Genomic DNA, 15,964 nt, shown 5'->3' on the forward strand with positions numbered 1-15,964 from the left:
AAGTACAAATTCCGCCATATAATAAATAGAGATGTGCCGTGGACATGTGAAAAGTGGATATGTCCTGAGGACACTTTTCAGGATTGAAAGTTGTATGCGTATACGCGGAATTATTTGTTGCATATACATAATTCCCGCAAAAAATTTTGATGTTGGTACATGTAAAATTAAAGATAATAGCCGTTTTCTTTTTGCTCTCAGCTTTGAATCATGATCACTGAATCAGGATCAGACAAACACGAACTAGATATATGAATCTAATTTCGAAAAGAACTGGATTTTGTTTAATGTTGACATTTGAGTAAAGAAACCACCACAATTTTAAGGTTATATTAAATATCTGATCGTGATCAAAAGTTCGAATCACATAAAAAGTTTGATTCCTAGGGGAAAGGGGTGATTACCGATCCTGATCATATAATCTGATGTGATCCGGAAACAAAAAAACAACTAAGAACATGATTTTGGGATAATAACGCGTTTAGATCCGAAAACGGCACCCGAAAGAAAGCAGCTATTTAGTCATTTTCTTGTAATTTAGTTGGTAATTGTTTAACTGAAAAACTGACATTTTAAAAATATAACCTCATTTATATGTCCATATTTTATTATTTTTGGCAAAGTTAACGATTAGTAAATAGTAATCAGTTGATTCTTAATTTAATATTTAATACACAAACAGTTTATAAATGAAGTATGACGCCAAAATCAACAGTTTGGTTATATTTTCCTGATTTGAGTAGAAATCATTATAAATGTAACTTCTGTTCAAAAACAATTTTTAAGAATTTCAGTAGGATGGAAAAACATTTAAATAAGTGTATTGGCTGGCCGGGGAAAATTAAAAACCAGTTTATAAAAAAAGTCTAAAGGTAGGTAATAAGTAAAATATATCGACACATATTCGTTAGAATAAAAATATTGTGCTTTGTGTACCCTGTGAAAACATGTCAGGTGCCTTATTAGATTCAAGGTCAAAAGTACTTTTCCCGACATTTCATCAACATGTCTGTAACACTTTTCCAAAAAGTGCCCATCTCTACAAAATATAAATATAAGCAAAATCTTATTTTTGCCAGTTTCGTTTCTGAATTTGCCAGTGCAGTTCAGTTTTTGAGACTGATTTAGTTTTAAGTTCGGTGTTCAAGTGCCTTCACAGAGTCCCAGTCAGTCACAACGATCTCAAATTATTTTTCCATCAACCTTTCAAATTTCAGACACATTTTGCAGGGATTTCTGGTTATCGCACACGTATTTTTGGCATATTTTGTTTCAAAATTACGTATTTCTGCCAAAATTATGTAAATGGTTCATCATCAGCCACATTTGTGCAAATATTATGCCCATTGAAAGCACAAATTCCGCCTTATATTAAAAATACCCAGTACGGCAGCTGTAAGAGGTGATTCAATACATCGCACCAATAAGATCGTTTCACAAAGACATTTTGTTACTGCTCCATCACTGGGTCGATATTCTGCCTTATTTACGCACCGAAGCGAAGGCAAAAGATGTTCCATGTTTCCGTTAAACCAATAAAACAACCATCGAACACTAAAAATTTTATTATGCTCCAGAAACTATTGATTTTGTGTATAAAATACACAAAAAATACTGATAGAAATAAAAGCAAGGTTTAACAAGCGAAAAATTTAACATTATTTTAACTAAAGTACCCGAAGACGAATAGGTATACATAACCCTTTTAATACAATGCCAATAATTAGAAAAAATAAAGAAAACTAAAACTATTTTAATTTTACCACGTGAAATGGTCATGATTTATAAAATAACTCATATGGGGGACGTTAATAATATTACTTTCAAGGCGAGTCGAAGCGTCTGGTTACAGCAGTGAAAAAAAAAAAAGAAAAAAGAATCGTCCCGACCCAGATCGAAGTAATATTACCAACGGTGAACAGATTAAATTTAAAATAAACTAATTACAAAAAAAGTAATGAATCGGTTAGTCACAGGCGGTGTGAAACGTCATCTACAGGATTACCGATTAACCGTTCTCCGGTAATAAGTATCATTTTTCTCGTGTCACGATACTTGATAACCTCTCATTTATTATCATGTGTTTTTTTTTGTGATTCCGTAGTCGACATCATGTGACCTGTATATGCTGCGTTACTGACAATTTGACAATCAGATCATTCACTTGCAAATTTTCAGAAGACCGCTCCCGCGATTCGATATATCTTCTCCTTCACAACACATCAATAGGGTTGGGAGAACTGCGCGCTAGGCTGGTAGAATGCAGACCTGGAAAATCGAGAGACGCGTCACGCCAACACCTTTTTTCAAATTAACAGCAAAGTTTAGATATTCGAGACGTATGTCCGGAAATTATGACCAGAAAGTGTAGGGATTACTTATAACATTAACCTTTTTAGTTTTTTTAATATTTGCTTTCCTAAATATTCTGCTACAATTACATAGGTATAAATTTTACAAAAAAATCTAATGCGAGTAGTTCAAATGTCTCACTTTTAGCAGACTGGATAATATTGGATGACTGGACTTTAAAATTTCTATATTCTGCTTTCCATTGTTAAATTTATATAAAAATTCTGATGCGAGTAGTTTAAACGTCTCAGTTTTAGCAGATTGTGGATAATATTGAATGACTAAAATTTCTATATTCTGCTTTTCATTATTAAATTTATACAAAAAATTTGATGTGAGTAGTTCAAACGTCTGTTTTAGCAGATTGTTGGTAATATTGAATAAGTACTTTAAAATTTCTATATTCTTCTTTTCATTGTTAAATTTTTACAAAAATTCTGATGTGAGTAGTTCAAACGTCTGTTTTAGCAGATTGTTGGTAATATTGAATAAGTACTTTAAAATTTCTATATTCTTCTTTTCATTGTTAAATTTTTACAAAAATTCTGATGCGAGTAGTTCAAACGTCTGTTTTAGCAGATTGTTGATAATATTGAATTAATGGACTTTAAATTTTCTATCTTCTGCTTTTCATTGTTAAATTTATATCAATTACGGGCTTATATTCTCTATATCCAAATTTAAGGCAAGCATTGATGACAAAATAATTCTTAGCAGGAAAAATTTGATGAAGTAGTTCAAATGTCTTTTAGTTTAGTTACGGATTGAAGGTAATATTGAATCGGCGAACTTTAAAATTGGAAATTATAAACATAACAGAGTGACACTGAATTAAAATCGCGTCATAACAAATGAAAATTGGTTGCCGATCCGTACAGGAACGAAATTTTAACGTCGGCCAAAATTTGATCCTATTTTACGGCTCCATAAAATTAATCTCTTAAGGCCTAAGAATTTTGATGCTTTTTTCTATAAGTGCAATTTATTACCAATAATAAGGAAATATAAGAAAAAAAAAAAAAGATAACTGAAACATTAAATTAAAAAAAAAGTTATTTAAGTGGAACGTTTACACCTTTTGCTGTTTTACAAGGTAAAGGTTCCGATATTTTTTTATTGGGCAAAATTTTTTAAAAACTCACCTATCTCCCTGGTAAGTGGAATCCTGGGACAGTAATCCTTCCATCTGGGACTGGTAATCGGCCATGTACGGGTCCTGGCTGAGCTCCGCCTGCGACAGCCCCGGCTGGCTCAGGCTGAACCCGGGCTGCGACAGGCCGGGCTGGGACATGCCCTGGGTCAGCTGAAGGCTCTGGCTGAAGGGCTGCGTCTGGTCCTGGCTCAGGCCCTTGCCCTTCTGACGTGAGGGAGGCTTGCGGTTCCTCGGGTTCTGCTGCTGTCGCGCCTGCAGCGCCTGCTGGTGCTGGTTGTAGAAACGGGGCGGGATGTGAGCCATGTTCATGAACATGCCGACGGGCACGGGCAGGTTCATGCCCGCCTGGGCCCGCTCCGGCGAGATGTAGCTGATGGGGTCGTGGGTGCGGCTGAACATGTCCAGGGGCATGCCGCGGTTCGGGTAGTTGAACTGGCCGTTGATCGCGGTGTTGGTCCTGTCGTACACCGAGCCCGGAACCATGGCCTCGCGGGCGTCGAACATGGAGGTGGTCATAAAGTGGGAGCCCGGATTCTCCGAGTTGATCAGCTTTTTGGGCTTGGCGAATTGTATCAGTGATTCTTTGAGGTTGGTCAGGGGGCCTTCGCACAGGACCTTTTGCTCCTTGTAAAAGGACAGTAGGTGGTTCCAGAGGGGTTGCTTCGAGAGGACTTTCGGATTGCCCACGATGATTATTCCGTACTTGGCTCGGGTTAGGGCGACGTTCAGTCGGCGGGGGTCGTTTAGAAAGCCGATGCCCTGGTGCTCGTTGGAACGCACGCAGGACATTATTATTATGTCTTTTTCGCGACCCTGGAACGCGTCGACGCTGGCTATTTCTATCTCCTGGTACAGCTTGCTGTGTAACGATCCTTGGTACTGCATGTACTGCACCAAGTAGGCCCTTTGGCCTTCGTAGGGGGTGATCACGCCTATTTGTTCCGGTTTTACTCCTGATCGTAGAAATCTGAAGGGAAAGTATACATTACAAGGGCGGAATTTAGCCATCTCTATTTTTGCATATTTTGATTAAAATCACGCGATAATAAATCTATCACTGTGTCCTAGTGCCAAAACAGTAGACAGTAGAGTCATAAATAAACCAACATATATCTTTGCACGATTTCTTAATCTTATAAAACATTTTTTTGTCTTCTGTTGGAATTTTTAATCGTGGTGTGTCAGTGAGCGTCATAAGCGTACAAGTGGGCGAAATTATTTAATTACTTCAATAACTATTGTTAAAAATGAAATCGTGTGCGGGTATCAGTACAGATCGAGAATATTGTATGACAAACAACGCGTATCAGGGAAATCGAACATGAAAAGCGAGTATCGGTGAATGAATAATAAAAATACTGCAATTTTAAAGGATTACAAGAAAAAATTATAATATAACGTTAATTCCTACCTCGTGGCAATTTTTTCCACGTTGGAAGCCTCCGTCCTGTTCAAGTAGCTCGTGCCGGAACCGGCAATCTCCTCCTGGCCTTGAGTCACGAGGAAGAACATGGGTCTGTCGGCTATCGGCCACGGGAAGTCGATCTTGGCCAGTTTCCGTTCCTCCGCGCTAACGCCGTTCTGGAGGCTACCCTCGTAGAAGAAGTTTGACGGGAACCTCGACAGTTCCGGGTGCATCCTGTACTGGACCTCCAGTCGGAACGGCCTGATGCCGAGGACTACGAGACGTTCAAATAAACTCTGGGAGAGGCCGGCCCTCGCGGCTTTCTTGCACATCACCACAGGCCCCAGTTGGCAGTGGTCGCCGACGAGGATGAGTTGTTTGACGCCCAGGACGACCGGGACCATGCACTCGGGTTCGGTTGCCTAACGGAAGGGAGAATTGTAAAGTGGATAACGGTTATTTTCGTAAAAAGCTGGGGATAAAAGCGCACGAGTAAAAATTATCATAAATTTCATAAATAGACCATTATATAGAGAATTTTAAAAAATTTCATGAAACAGACTGTATAGCTCTCTTTTTCTATCGTTATACGACATTTTTAAAAAGGTGCTATTGTATTTGATTTCAAAAATTTGTTATATTTGACTGCTCGAAAGAGTTACGCGCAACTGGCTTTTTCTGCAGAATAAAATTGAAAAAATGTTTTTTTTTACTTTGATACTGCTTTGGTCACAATTTTTAAATGTCATGTTATTTTACGTCCTCAAATTCTTCAGGTAGCCAATCACTTCACGTCCACTTTTACTTCACGACCCTCTGAATCAATCCAATTTTGGCAGACGTGAAATAATTGTTTGTGAAATATTTGCAGATGTGAAAGAGTACATCTACAAAGCAACAGTATTAGTTCAAAAATGGGTTTGCAAAACTCCATTTTATGGTGAAGTCGAAGGAAAAAATGTTTTTTTTTACTTTGATACTGCTTTGGTGTCAATTTTTAAAAGTCGTGTTATTTTACGTCCTCAAAATCTTCACGTATCTAATCACTTCACGTCCACTTTTACTTCACGACCCCCAAATCAATCCGTCCAATTTTGGTAGACGTGAAATAATTGTGAAATATTTGCAAATGTGAAAGAGTACATCTACAAAGCGACATATTAGTCCAAAAATGGGTTTGCAAAACTCCATTTTAAGGTGAAGTCGACAGAAAAAATGTTTTTTTACTTTGATACTGTTTTAATTAATAATAATTTTTAAATGTCATATTATTTTACGTCCTCAAAATCGCCTTTAAAAAATATACAGCGCAACAACCACAAGTACTAACCTGCATACTTTCATCGATAAGTATCGAGTGAAACTTCAGCCTGACCAACCGCGGATCGCCAGCACCAACACAAGTACAGCAAATAACATCGGCGGCCTCCAACAGCTCCTTCTCGGCCAGCTTCTTCAACATCCTGTACCTCTTCTCATCAACCGAACTCAACTCGCCCGTCTCGTCCTTAAGCTGCTGCAACTTCTGCAGCTCCGTGTTCCCCTCCATTTTCCGGATCTGATTATGCAACGCCAAGAAGCTAACGGGCGAGTCTATGGCCTCCCGGGATTTGGCGCACAAACGGACCACTTTCAAGTTGGTCTTGTGGATCTTCTCCGTCAGTTGGTCCACGGCGGTGTTGCTTGGGGCGCACACCAAGACGGGGCCGCCGTTCTGCTTGACTAGCTGGTAGACGATGGTGGCCGACGTCACGGTCTTTCCAGTGCCGGGAGGTCCTTGGATTAGGGAGAGGGGCCGTTGTAGGGCGTGTTTCACGGCGTACACTTGGGATCGGTTCAGGTCGGGCAGGTTGGGTGCGGAAAAGTGCTTGGGCAGGTGGCAACGGAAGAGGACCTCCTCGACTTCGTGCCCCAGCAGGCGGTGGTAGATGTAGGCGGAGACGGAGGTGTCGTCGACGGCGAATTTGCGTAAAGCTAATTGCATTCTGTCAAAGGGTAGGTTTAATATCAGAAATATTTTTTACAGCACGCAAACGTTATAACTTCTATTTAACGTTTAATGTTTTTCAGGCTAACCTAAGCATTAATACAATTTTCTTGATCAGTATTTAAAATTTTTTCTCTATTTTTTCAAAATTTTTAAATATGAATTAATGCACAAATAACAGACTTTCCCCCATTTTAACGCAGATTTTCTATGAAATGGAGTTAATTTGAAACTCAAATTACTTTTTGTTGTAAAGAAATTTGTAATTTGCTCCGGCAAAAAGTTACATTTTTATGGACAAATCTGCTTCTGCAATTTCATTAATCTTTAATTTGGTGTCAATTTTTAAATGTCATGTTATTTTACGTCCTCAAAATCTTCATGTATCCAATCACTTCACGTCCACTTTTACTTCACGACCCCGGAATCAATACGTCCAATTTTGGCAGACGTGAAATAATTGTGAAATATTTGCAGATGTGAAAGAGTACATCTACAAAGTGACGGTATTAGTACAAAAATGGGTTTGCGAAACTGCATTTTATGGTGGTCGATGGAAAGAATGTTTTTTTACTTCAATACTGCTTTGGTAACATAAAAAAAAGCATTTCAAGTCAAAATCACATCAAATCAATTTATATTTCCAAAACCTATATTAGCTTGCACCTACCTGTCAAAGCTCGTGCTTTTCCAAATGAAATCAACGACGAAATTGCTGTTGCAATCAATGGGGGCGCCGGACCCGTTCTTCAACTCTATCCCGATGTCTTCGCCATAATTGTCCGGAACTTTGATGACGTGCCCCACCCCCGCCCACGTCTTGTGCATCTCGCCGACGTACCTAAGTCTCAGCTCGTCGCCGTGCATCAGTTTCATGTCGCCGTCGGTCTTCGCGAGCGTAAAATATGCAATCGTCTTTTTGTTTAGACCCACATCCCAACGCACCTCGATGTTCTCCTGGGTCTGAGACTCCTTCAAGCGTTTGTCGTAATCCGCTTCCAGCTTCACCAGCGGACCGAAAATATTCTGGTACTGGTATCCGTCTTCGTAACGCAGAAGAACCTGTAAAGATCACAGTGAATGGAAATAGAAGTACTCAGGGATTGCGTTGTAGTTACTTGTTGTGGTTCTTCGTCCACGCCTGGCTTTTCGAGGTCTTGGAACGTCGCGTCGACGTTTTCCTTCCACAGCTCCTCCAGTTTGTTAATCTGTTGGGCGGATATTTGCCTGGCTCTTAGTTGCTCCTGTTCAGACGGTATTTTAACGAGCCAGGTAAGGAAGCAACGGTCTGCTATGAGGGGCTTCCACTGGTCTTGATCCCAATTCATATCCTAACAAACAACATAAAAATGTGTCAACTTACACAATTAAAATCGATGTACGGTTGTTAGTTAAAAGGAATTTTATGCTTGCCTTCAAGGAATTTTGCGCGGCGCAGGGCTGCCGGCACAACAACACAACGACGGAGTCGGCTTTTGCCGGGATGAAACCCAAAACGAACACATTACGCACTCCACAACTGTAACACTCCAAGATGGTCTCTCCCAGCGGCCCGTCCTTGTGTAAAGTCACCTCCTTGTGCTTTGCTCTGACCTAGAAGAAATATTAACGCAACGGGTTGTTTTTTTTGTGTCAATTTTTAGGATCAGTTAAATTATCGGAAAAAATGATAGTAACATACATTATATTTAAAAAATCCAAACCTTATCAATTAAATATGTGAAATATTGTACCTTAACAGTATTCATTTCATGCTTTGTTAAAATGTTGGAGACAGATAGCGGTAGCGGGATCGAAGAGATAAAAAAACGAAACAAAAATACTGTTCGTAATAATAAAAATGACCCTGATCTATTCCAAATGCCCTAATTTCTATCATCAACAAAATAGAAATATAATCTTGAGTAGAATATTCACTTAGTAAAATATATTCTTTTTATGTTGCAGCTGTTAACCTGCCGATCAAAAGTTTCTATTGGCGCAATATCCAAAAGTTCATCATTTTAGAGTTATGTTGACTTCAGAGCAATAACTCTGTATTCGAAAGGGTTAAAAAGGTTATTTAATATCTTTTGCCGTCTGCATTTGCATTACCCAAGGTGTACCATGTGCAGGTTGCAAAATCGGTCTAACACCTCTTTGGGGCAGCTTTTTTACCCGTGAAAATTGGTTGAGTTTAGCCCTGAATCTTGATTTGGTCAATGCCTGCATTAATATGTGACAGATACATGAACATAAAAGAATTAATAAAATATTTAATTTTCTATTACAATTTATAAAATCTAATAGGTTTTTATGTCATCAATTAGAATAGTTGTAACGGAAATCTGCAGTCAAAAGAACTACTCGCAGTTTCGAATACAAAGTTATTGAACTGAAGTGAACGTAATTCAAAAATTATGAACTTTTGGATATTGCGCCAATGGGGACTTGTGATCGGCAGGTTAAGAGATGTAACATATAAAAATTTCAGCCACATTAACTGAAACCACTTTTTCATAAGAAAAGTGCAGTGTCCTTTCCAAATATAACATATTTGTTATAAATGTTCTTTATTCTGTAACGTTTAGGTGTGTCTTAAGCCATATCCCTTTAAGCTTGATAATGACGGTAATCAGGGTTGAGACGATTTAATCATTTTTTTATAAAACCACAATTAAAATTACCAGTTTTAAGTAACTAACTTGGAAAATCATGATCTTCAAAGAAAATTTTGAACAAGAAATTAAACAATTTGACCAAAAAATAAAATCAAATATTTTCCATTCCATAAAAATAACAGACATAATAACAGGTTATACCGTTTGAAACACATTTTTTGACTAGTTTAATTCATTTTGACAATATGAAAAAATTTCCATAAAAAAGTTGCTTTATGTAAATATTTCCAAAGAACACGTGTATTATTGCATTTTTGACTTTCCCATTGAATTACTTTTATAAACAAAAACTAGGTCAAAATTTCATTTTAGAAACACGTTATATTTACGATAAAAATCAAAATAATCGACACCCACCACCCCCTATATTTACATCGATACAACTGTAAATTTAAAATATATTTAAAAAAAGTAAACGTTTTATCGAATTATTTTTATAATGTAACTACTCCTATGGTTTTATAAAAAAAAATTGGACCACCGTGTATAAAGACAGAAATACTTAATTTGTCACGTCATCAAACAAGATTGTACAAGTATTAATAATTAATACCTGTCTAGTTTTGATAGCATCAATTCATTATTTATATTTCGCTTGTAACTGAAATTAAGTAAATTCAAGTTAAACAACAACACATGCCTTGTTTTATATTATATAAAAGACATGTTGCAATAACTATAAATATATAAGTAGGTACTTTAAAATAAATGTGATAAAAACGTTTTACGATACTGATTTTTACAAGTCACCAGAAAAATATGTCTTCACTTTATTTAAATAATAACCTTTGATAATATAAGAACATTTTATTATTGTGTAGGTGTTTTCATTGTGATTTTTATTTATTTCTTTATGGGACAATGGAATTGATTTAAAAATATATTTAACCACATAATGATTTCGATTATTGGTTTTTCAATACTGTAACATACATTAACAAGTTTAAAATCTATACATTATAAATTATAAATGCTATATCGATAATAAGCACATACCGAACACCAACGATATTAAAAACAATTTTACAAGAAAAATAAAAAAAAAATCAAAGAAATGACTGTACTTACCAAATGATTGATAATATGGCTGCCGGAAGTGTTCCCCCTGCCGTTACAGAACCACTTCTTGCACAAGTTGCACATAACCACGCAGTTCGGCTCGTGGATGCCACAGTACTTACAAGCGTAATCGGGCAATTCCTTCCCGTTGAAGTAACCTTCCTCATCGTCCTCCTCGAACTGCAACTCTCCTAAGGCACTGGTAGTGGCTGCGATTTTATTAACAATATTGTTGTTCACCTAAAATCATATGACATGACACCAAACCGAGGTTTTGACCTTGGCATGTAACTAACCTGTACCCCGGAAACTTTGGGGCCGGTGTGGTCGTGTTGGGAAGCCTGCGTCTGCGAGGGGATGGTGAAATCGGTGAAGTCGCATTCCGAGCCCTGGGTGTCAGCTCCTATCAAATCCGCATCCTCCGTGTCCAAAAACGTGAGGGTCTGCGAACTGGGGCCATACGCATCCACGCTCATTTTTTCGAATTCTTATTTGATTCGCTCGTCCTTACTGTTTCAAATAAATCTCTTGTAGGGCGCTTGAAAATGGTTGAATTGTTCAAATTACTGACAGCCGCTGAGATTTATTTTAAAATAACTTCACTTACGACAGCAAGCGCCATATCTGATTACTCATTTGTTTTTTTGACTGTCACTGGTTGCCTACTTCCGGATTCCGGGTCAGCTCGGCGGGAAATTTGACTACTCCGATATTTCAGGTTCTTATTAGCAGATTTTTAAATTATTCGTTAGTAATTTTAATCAATAACTGTCACAAATGTTTTAGTTTTGACATTCATTTGAAATTTCAGTTCTAGTATATTTGAAATGTTATTGAAGGCCTTTGGATAGGTAGGTAAATTCTTTTAGATGACGTAATACGACGGCGACGTAACACTTCTCGTATCCTACCTCTAAACAGATGGACGAATACGAGTTATTCAATAAAAATTTACATATACATCAACCAATAGTTCTTTCTTTACAATTGATTTAAATTTATATTTTTGTTTTAAATATATGTATGTACTTTCTCAGCTCTAATCTTGAAGTGCTGCCATCTATTACATATTCTGTTACGTATGACATATTAAAGTCAGCCACTAGATGACGCTCACTACCTCATTTAATTGAGATATTCTGTATAATATGCTACTTATTTTTTAAAAATTATGTTAGGAATGTTACAAATAAGTTTAATATACAACCGTGATATTGATTTCAAATTAAAGCCCTCTAAAACATATTTGCGTGTTACAGAGTTACAATTAAAATATTAATTTGCTTTAGTTATCTCTCTATGTGGGTACAATACGTATATTCGAATGGAATTAAATTATTTATTATCTAGATATATTATGGCTGAGAGCATAAAAATTGTCATGCCATATTACTGCATTTATATAATAAATATTTAAACTGACTGCATTTTACGTCGTTTTACTTGGGAACGAAGTAATGCACCCATAAATAGCACACAAGATGGCAATTCTGCAAGAGTATTTTGAAAATGCCTACATTTGTTGTGTCCACTATCTAGTCAACAAAAAATTGCATTGGACTGAAAGAATATTTTGGTTAATGGCGATTTTGGCAAGCTTAGTAAGTACCTATTTATTCATTTAGATATAACTATAATATACCCAGTGTAATAAGTATAATTCCCGATGACTGTCATAGTTTAATTAGTTTTGTGCAAATTTACTGTTTACTTAAAATAAATAGTACCTACTCAATTAAAAAGAAGATATGCTTCTAGTTTTTGAAGAATTTTAAAATTAAGTACGGTAATAATGAATATAAATATTGAAAGAATCAGCAACGCTGACCAAATCAGTAACAGGCTTTACACTTATAAGCAATACAAATCCTATTAATTATATATTTTTTGAAGCATATTTTGTTTCTCTTTATATGGTCTCGCATTTATTTATTTATTTTCAGGGAGGAACATATTATGTGGTGTCGAGGACTTGGTTCGAATACAAAGGACAAAAACCTATGTATAAAGTTGACACCGACTATCTTGATTGGACTACACCATATCCATCAGTTGTCGTCTGCGAAAAGAAAAGTGATGCGATCACAACGAAGCAAAAGAGAGCTGTAGACAAGTAATATTATTTTTTTATATTTTGTTCACATCAAAACTTTGAGAAATTATTTAGATTAGTTAGATCTAAAACCTTTAACGGGTGTAAATACAATATTCAGTCAACTACGTTATTTGTAATTGCATGATACAAGGCCTAAGAAATACGATATTGCGAGAACACACGGCCATGTGACGTCACGTGGAGAGTAAATAGCGGGTAGTGGATATAGCCCGCGTCGCATTGGGGCAGTGCCGCTTTATGGCAATAATGAATTCTTAAAATGCATTGTTCTGCAGACATTAGTTTTAATTGCTAATCAGATAGTATTGCATCCATTGTACCTTTCCTCTTTATAGATATCTTGATAGGATCAACTACAACAAATCGCTTGCATCTGATGACTTCAAGATGAGGATTCAACAATTTGCTTTCTTCTCCTCGGCCTACACAGGTTCACTTAACTCCATTTGCAAAGCTAATGAATGCCCCAAGGGGAATTATTCTATTTTATCGGAAGAGGTAAGGACAGGCCACTTACAAAAATAAGTAAGTAATAATAAATTACTGGTACCAAAGCTACCGTGTTTGTATCCTCAGAGTATCTCAATATTTCGCATACATGCAACTATCTCATATTCTTGGGATCGTAAATGACAATTTAACAAAGCTGGTCTCAATTTGAAATTGTTTCATTTAGTCCCTTAGTGTCAAACGTAACAAAAATATTTAGTTTTTTGCATTTATTTAAATAAAATTTGGACAGTTGATATTTGTATTCAGGGTAATTTTTTAATATAATAATCGAAGTACATAATTGCATTAATTCAAATGGGAAGAATACCCATTTGTTTCTCTCTCTTTGTTTCAAATTGTTTCTTATTTTTTTTCTATTTACTGGGTATTTTGACACCTGTGAAAAAAAATTAGTCAAGGGTTATTTTTAATAAATTATTTTTGCCTAACCAAAAATCTCACACAATCTCGAAGAAAGTGTTTATATACGACAGCATGTCTTTGAAAACCACTTTTTTCAGTTAAGAAGTACGTGTGTCGATATATTTACATTCTGCAAGTATAATGGCGAACCTTTCGACTGCTGTACAGAATTTTTGTTAGTTAATACTACATATGGGAAATGTTTTGGTTTTAATAACTACGGAGGAAGGTAAGAACAAAAAGGACTTTTAGCATCTAAACGTTTTTTTTTCTAAATAAGAATATTTTTATTTAAAAAATCCAAGGTACATATTATCGATTTCTACAGATAGGCGAAAGCCTTTAAAAAACAGGATTGGGTACCATCAAAATTTACGTATATGTATTTTCTAACCACTTGGAAGAAAATTTTTGAATTTTCAACAAAAACGTAGTCCGCAAATTAGCAAAAAATGCAATTTCCACATTAAATCTACCAGAAATAATAAGTAATTATTATACTTTATATACAAATATTATAGAAATTTGATGTCAACTTTGAATATCACGGATAATGAAAAAATTATATACCTAAACATTTTAGTGATGAACATCAATTTGATAATTTCCCTAACAAGTGTAATCATTTAACAGAACTTGTAAGGACTCAAGGACTGTATGTGAAAAGTATATTGATGTGAGAATAGATCATGAAGTCAAAATATTTATTTCAGTAAAATCTACGAAATGAAAAATATAAAATAAACTAACACTACTTAAAGGACAATAAATATATTTAAATTATTTTCTAGGTTTATTTAATATAAGCAAGACATTAAAATATATTATTTTCTGAATTCCAAGCTTGAAAAATGAATGTTTGTCATAAGTGTAAAACTATTGCTTAATCCGGACCTGTCCAAAGTATGCGCGGTCAGATTACCTCGCACACTCCACTTCCCCGTAACTTGCATTCACTGGTATCCGTGCATTGGAATTAGTTAGTCACTAATATCCTACTTATTTTTTTAGAGACAAGAACGGCAGACGTGTGCAGACAATAAAACGGCATTTTTTGCGGGAGCCGAGTAGGAGTCAGGGTATATTGTACTTTGAGTTAAAAAAGATAGAATTAGCAATTTACGTGGTCCATCCATTAGAAGTACCTCACCATCAAAATCAAAATGCCTTCTATCAGAATCAGTTGACTACTGATAACGAGTATTACTACAGGCTTAACGCTGAGGTATGTTAATCAACTTTTCTTCAGTTTTCACCAAATGGATAAATATAAATTTATTTAAAAGACAGCAAAATATATTCCACTATTTTATAAAAAGAAACACGTGAATTGTTTTTTAAACCTTAAAATGATATTTCAAAGAAGAGTTTCCACCTGCTTTAACATTAACATTTATATTATGCTTGATTGGACGCAGTGTCTCCAAAGTTGTGTCAGTTTTAGTGTCTCCAAAGCGCTGCAAAAACAACCAAATAAAAGCTGATACAAACGGGTCATAGCCTCAATCCTCATAGTCATAGCCTCCGCCAATGTTAAATGCTTCATAATTTAAAGTTACTAGTTGTCAGAAATTGTAAATAATAATTTCTAAATTTCGCAAAACACCACTGGGTGCTGATATACACGTGTCCCATAATTAGTGTGAAATACTTTAGCAGTAGATTCTACGATCAAAAATAAGATTATATTTTGCCATAAGCAAAGGAGCTACGCCCCCCTACAAGGGGCCTTAACAGATCATATTTTTCAAAATGTTTCCAAAATCAGTCAACGTATCCATTATGAACTTTGGTATGATGGACATTCAATGAATGTTCTAACGAACTACACGAAAACTGTTTATAAAATGCGCCCCCAATATTTCGCATGTCAATATTTTCAAATTTAATCATCAAACTATGATAGATATGAGATTTTCACAAAAAAAATGTACTCTTGATTTACTCCGATAAAATGCTTCGTTTTAGAGAAAAATCGATTTTAAAGTTTTATTACATAATCTTAGGAATGGGAAAGGATTATGTTGGTAGGTAGGCCATGAAAACAAACGTTTGCATACTTGAATTAATTTGACAGATAATTAAACTTAAATTTTTGGTTTGAGTACATTTTAATCCTCTTTTAACATTATTTTCTTAAACTTGAACCAAATAAAATTATGCTAAAGTAAAATCTAAGTTAAGAAGAAGAAAAGTGGAAAATCAGTAGTTGCAAAATAAGGTGGAAACTTTTCTTGGGCCACCTGGCATACCTGACACGGACAAATTCCAGGAGACTGTAACTTTCGATGAAGAGAGGTCCGTGCCAATTGAAGAG

At 35.8% G+C, this 15,964-nt stretch overlaps 1 protein-coding gene across 1 annotated transcript; it reads right to left on the bottom strand.

Annotated features, from left to right (window-relative positions):
- Positions 1-1,550: 1,550 nt before the first annotated feature.
- LOC108917235 (regulator of nonsense transcripts 1 homolog) lies at positions 1,551-11,256 on the bottom strand. The gene is made up of 9 exons (XM_023455653.1): positions 10,913-11,256; positions 10,626-10,856; positions 8,311-8,490; positions 8,016-8,228; positions 7,568-7,959; positions 6,241-6,895; positions 4,917-5,332; positions 3,495-4,472; positions 1,551-2,268 (listed from the first exon to the last, which is right to left on the bottom strand). Exons 1-9 carry the CDS (start codon positions 11,090-11,092, stop codon positions 2,223-2,225), a joined length of 3,291 nt encoding a protein of 1,096 aa, XP_023311421.1. The 5' UTR covers positions 11,093-11,256; the 3' UTR covers positions 1,551-2,222.
- Positions 11,257-15,964: the final 4,708 nt, after the last annotated feature.

Source organism: Anoplophora glabripennis, unplaced genomic scaffold (genome assembly GCF_000390285.2).
Source record: "Anoplophora glabripennis isolate ALB-LARVAE unplaced genomic scaffold, Agla_2.0 scaffold41, whole genome shotgun sequence".
Taxonomy (NCBI): domain Eukaryota; kingdom Metazoa; phylum Arthropoda; class Insecta; order Coleoptera; family Cerambycidae; genus Anoplophora; species Anoplophora glabripennis.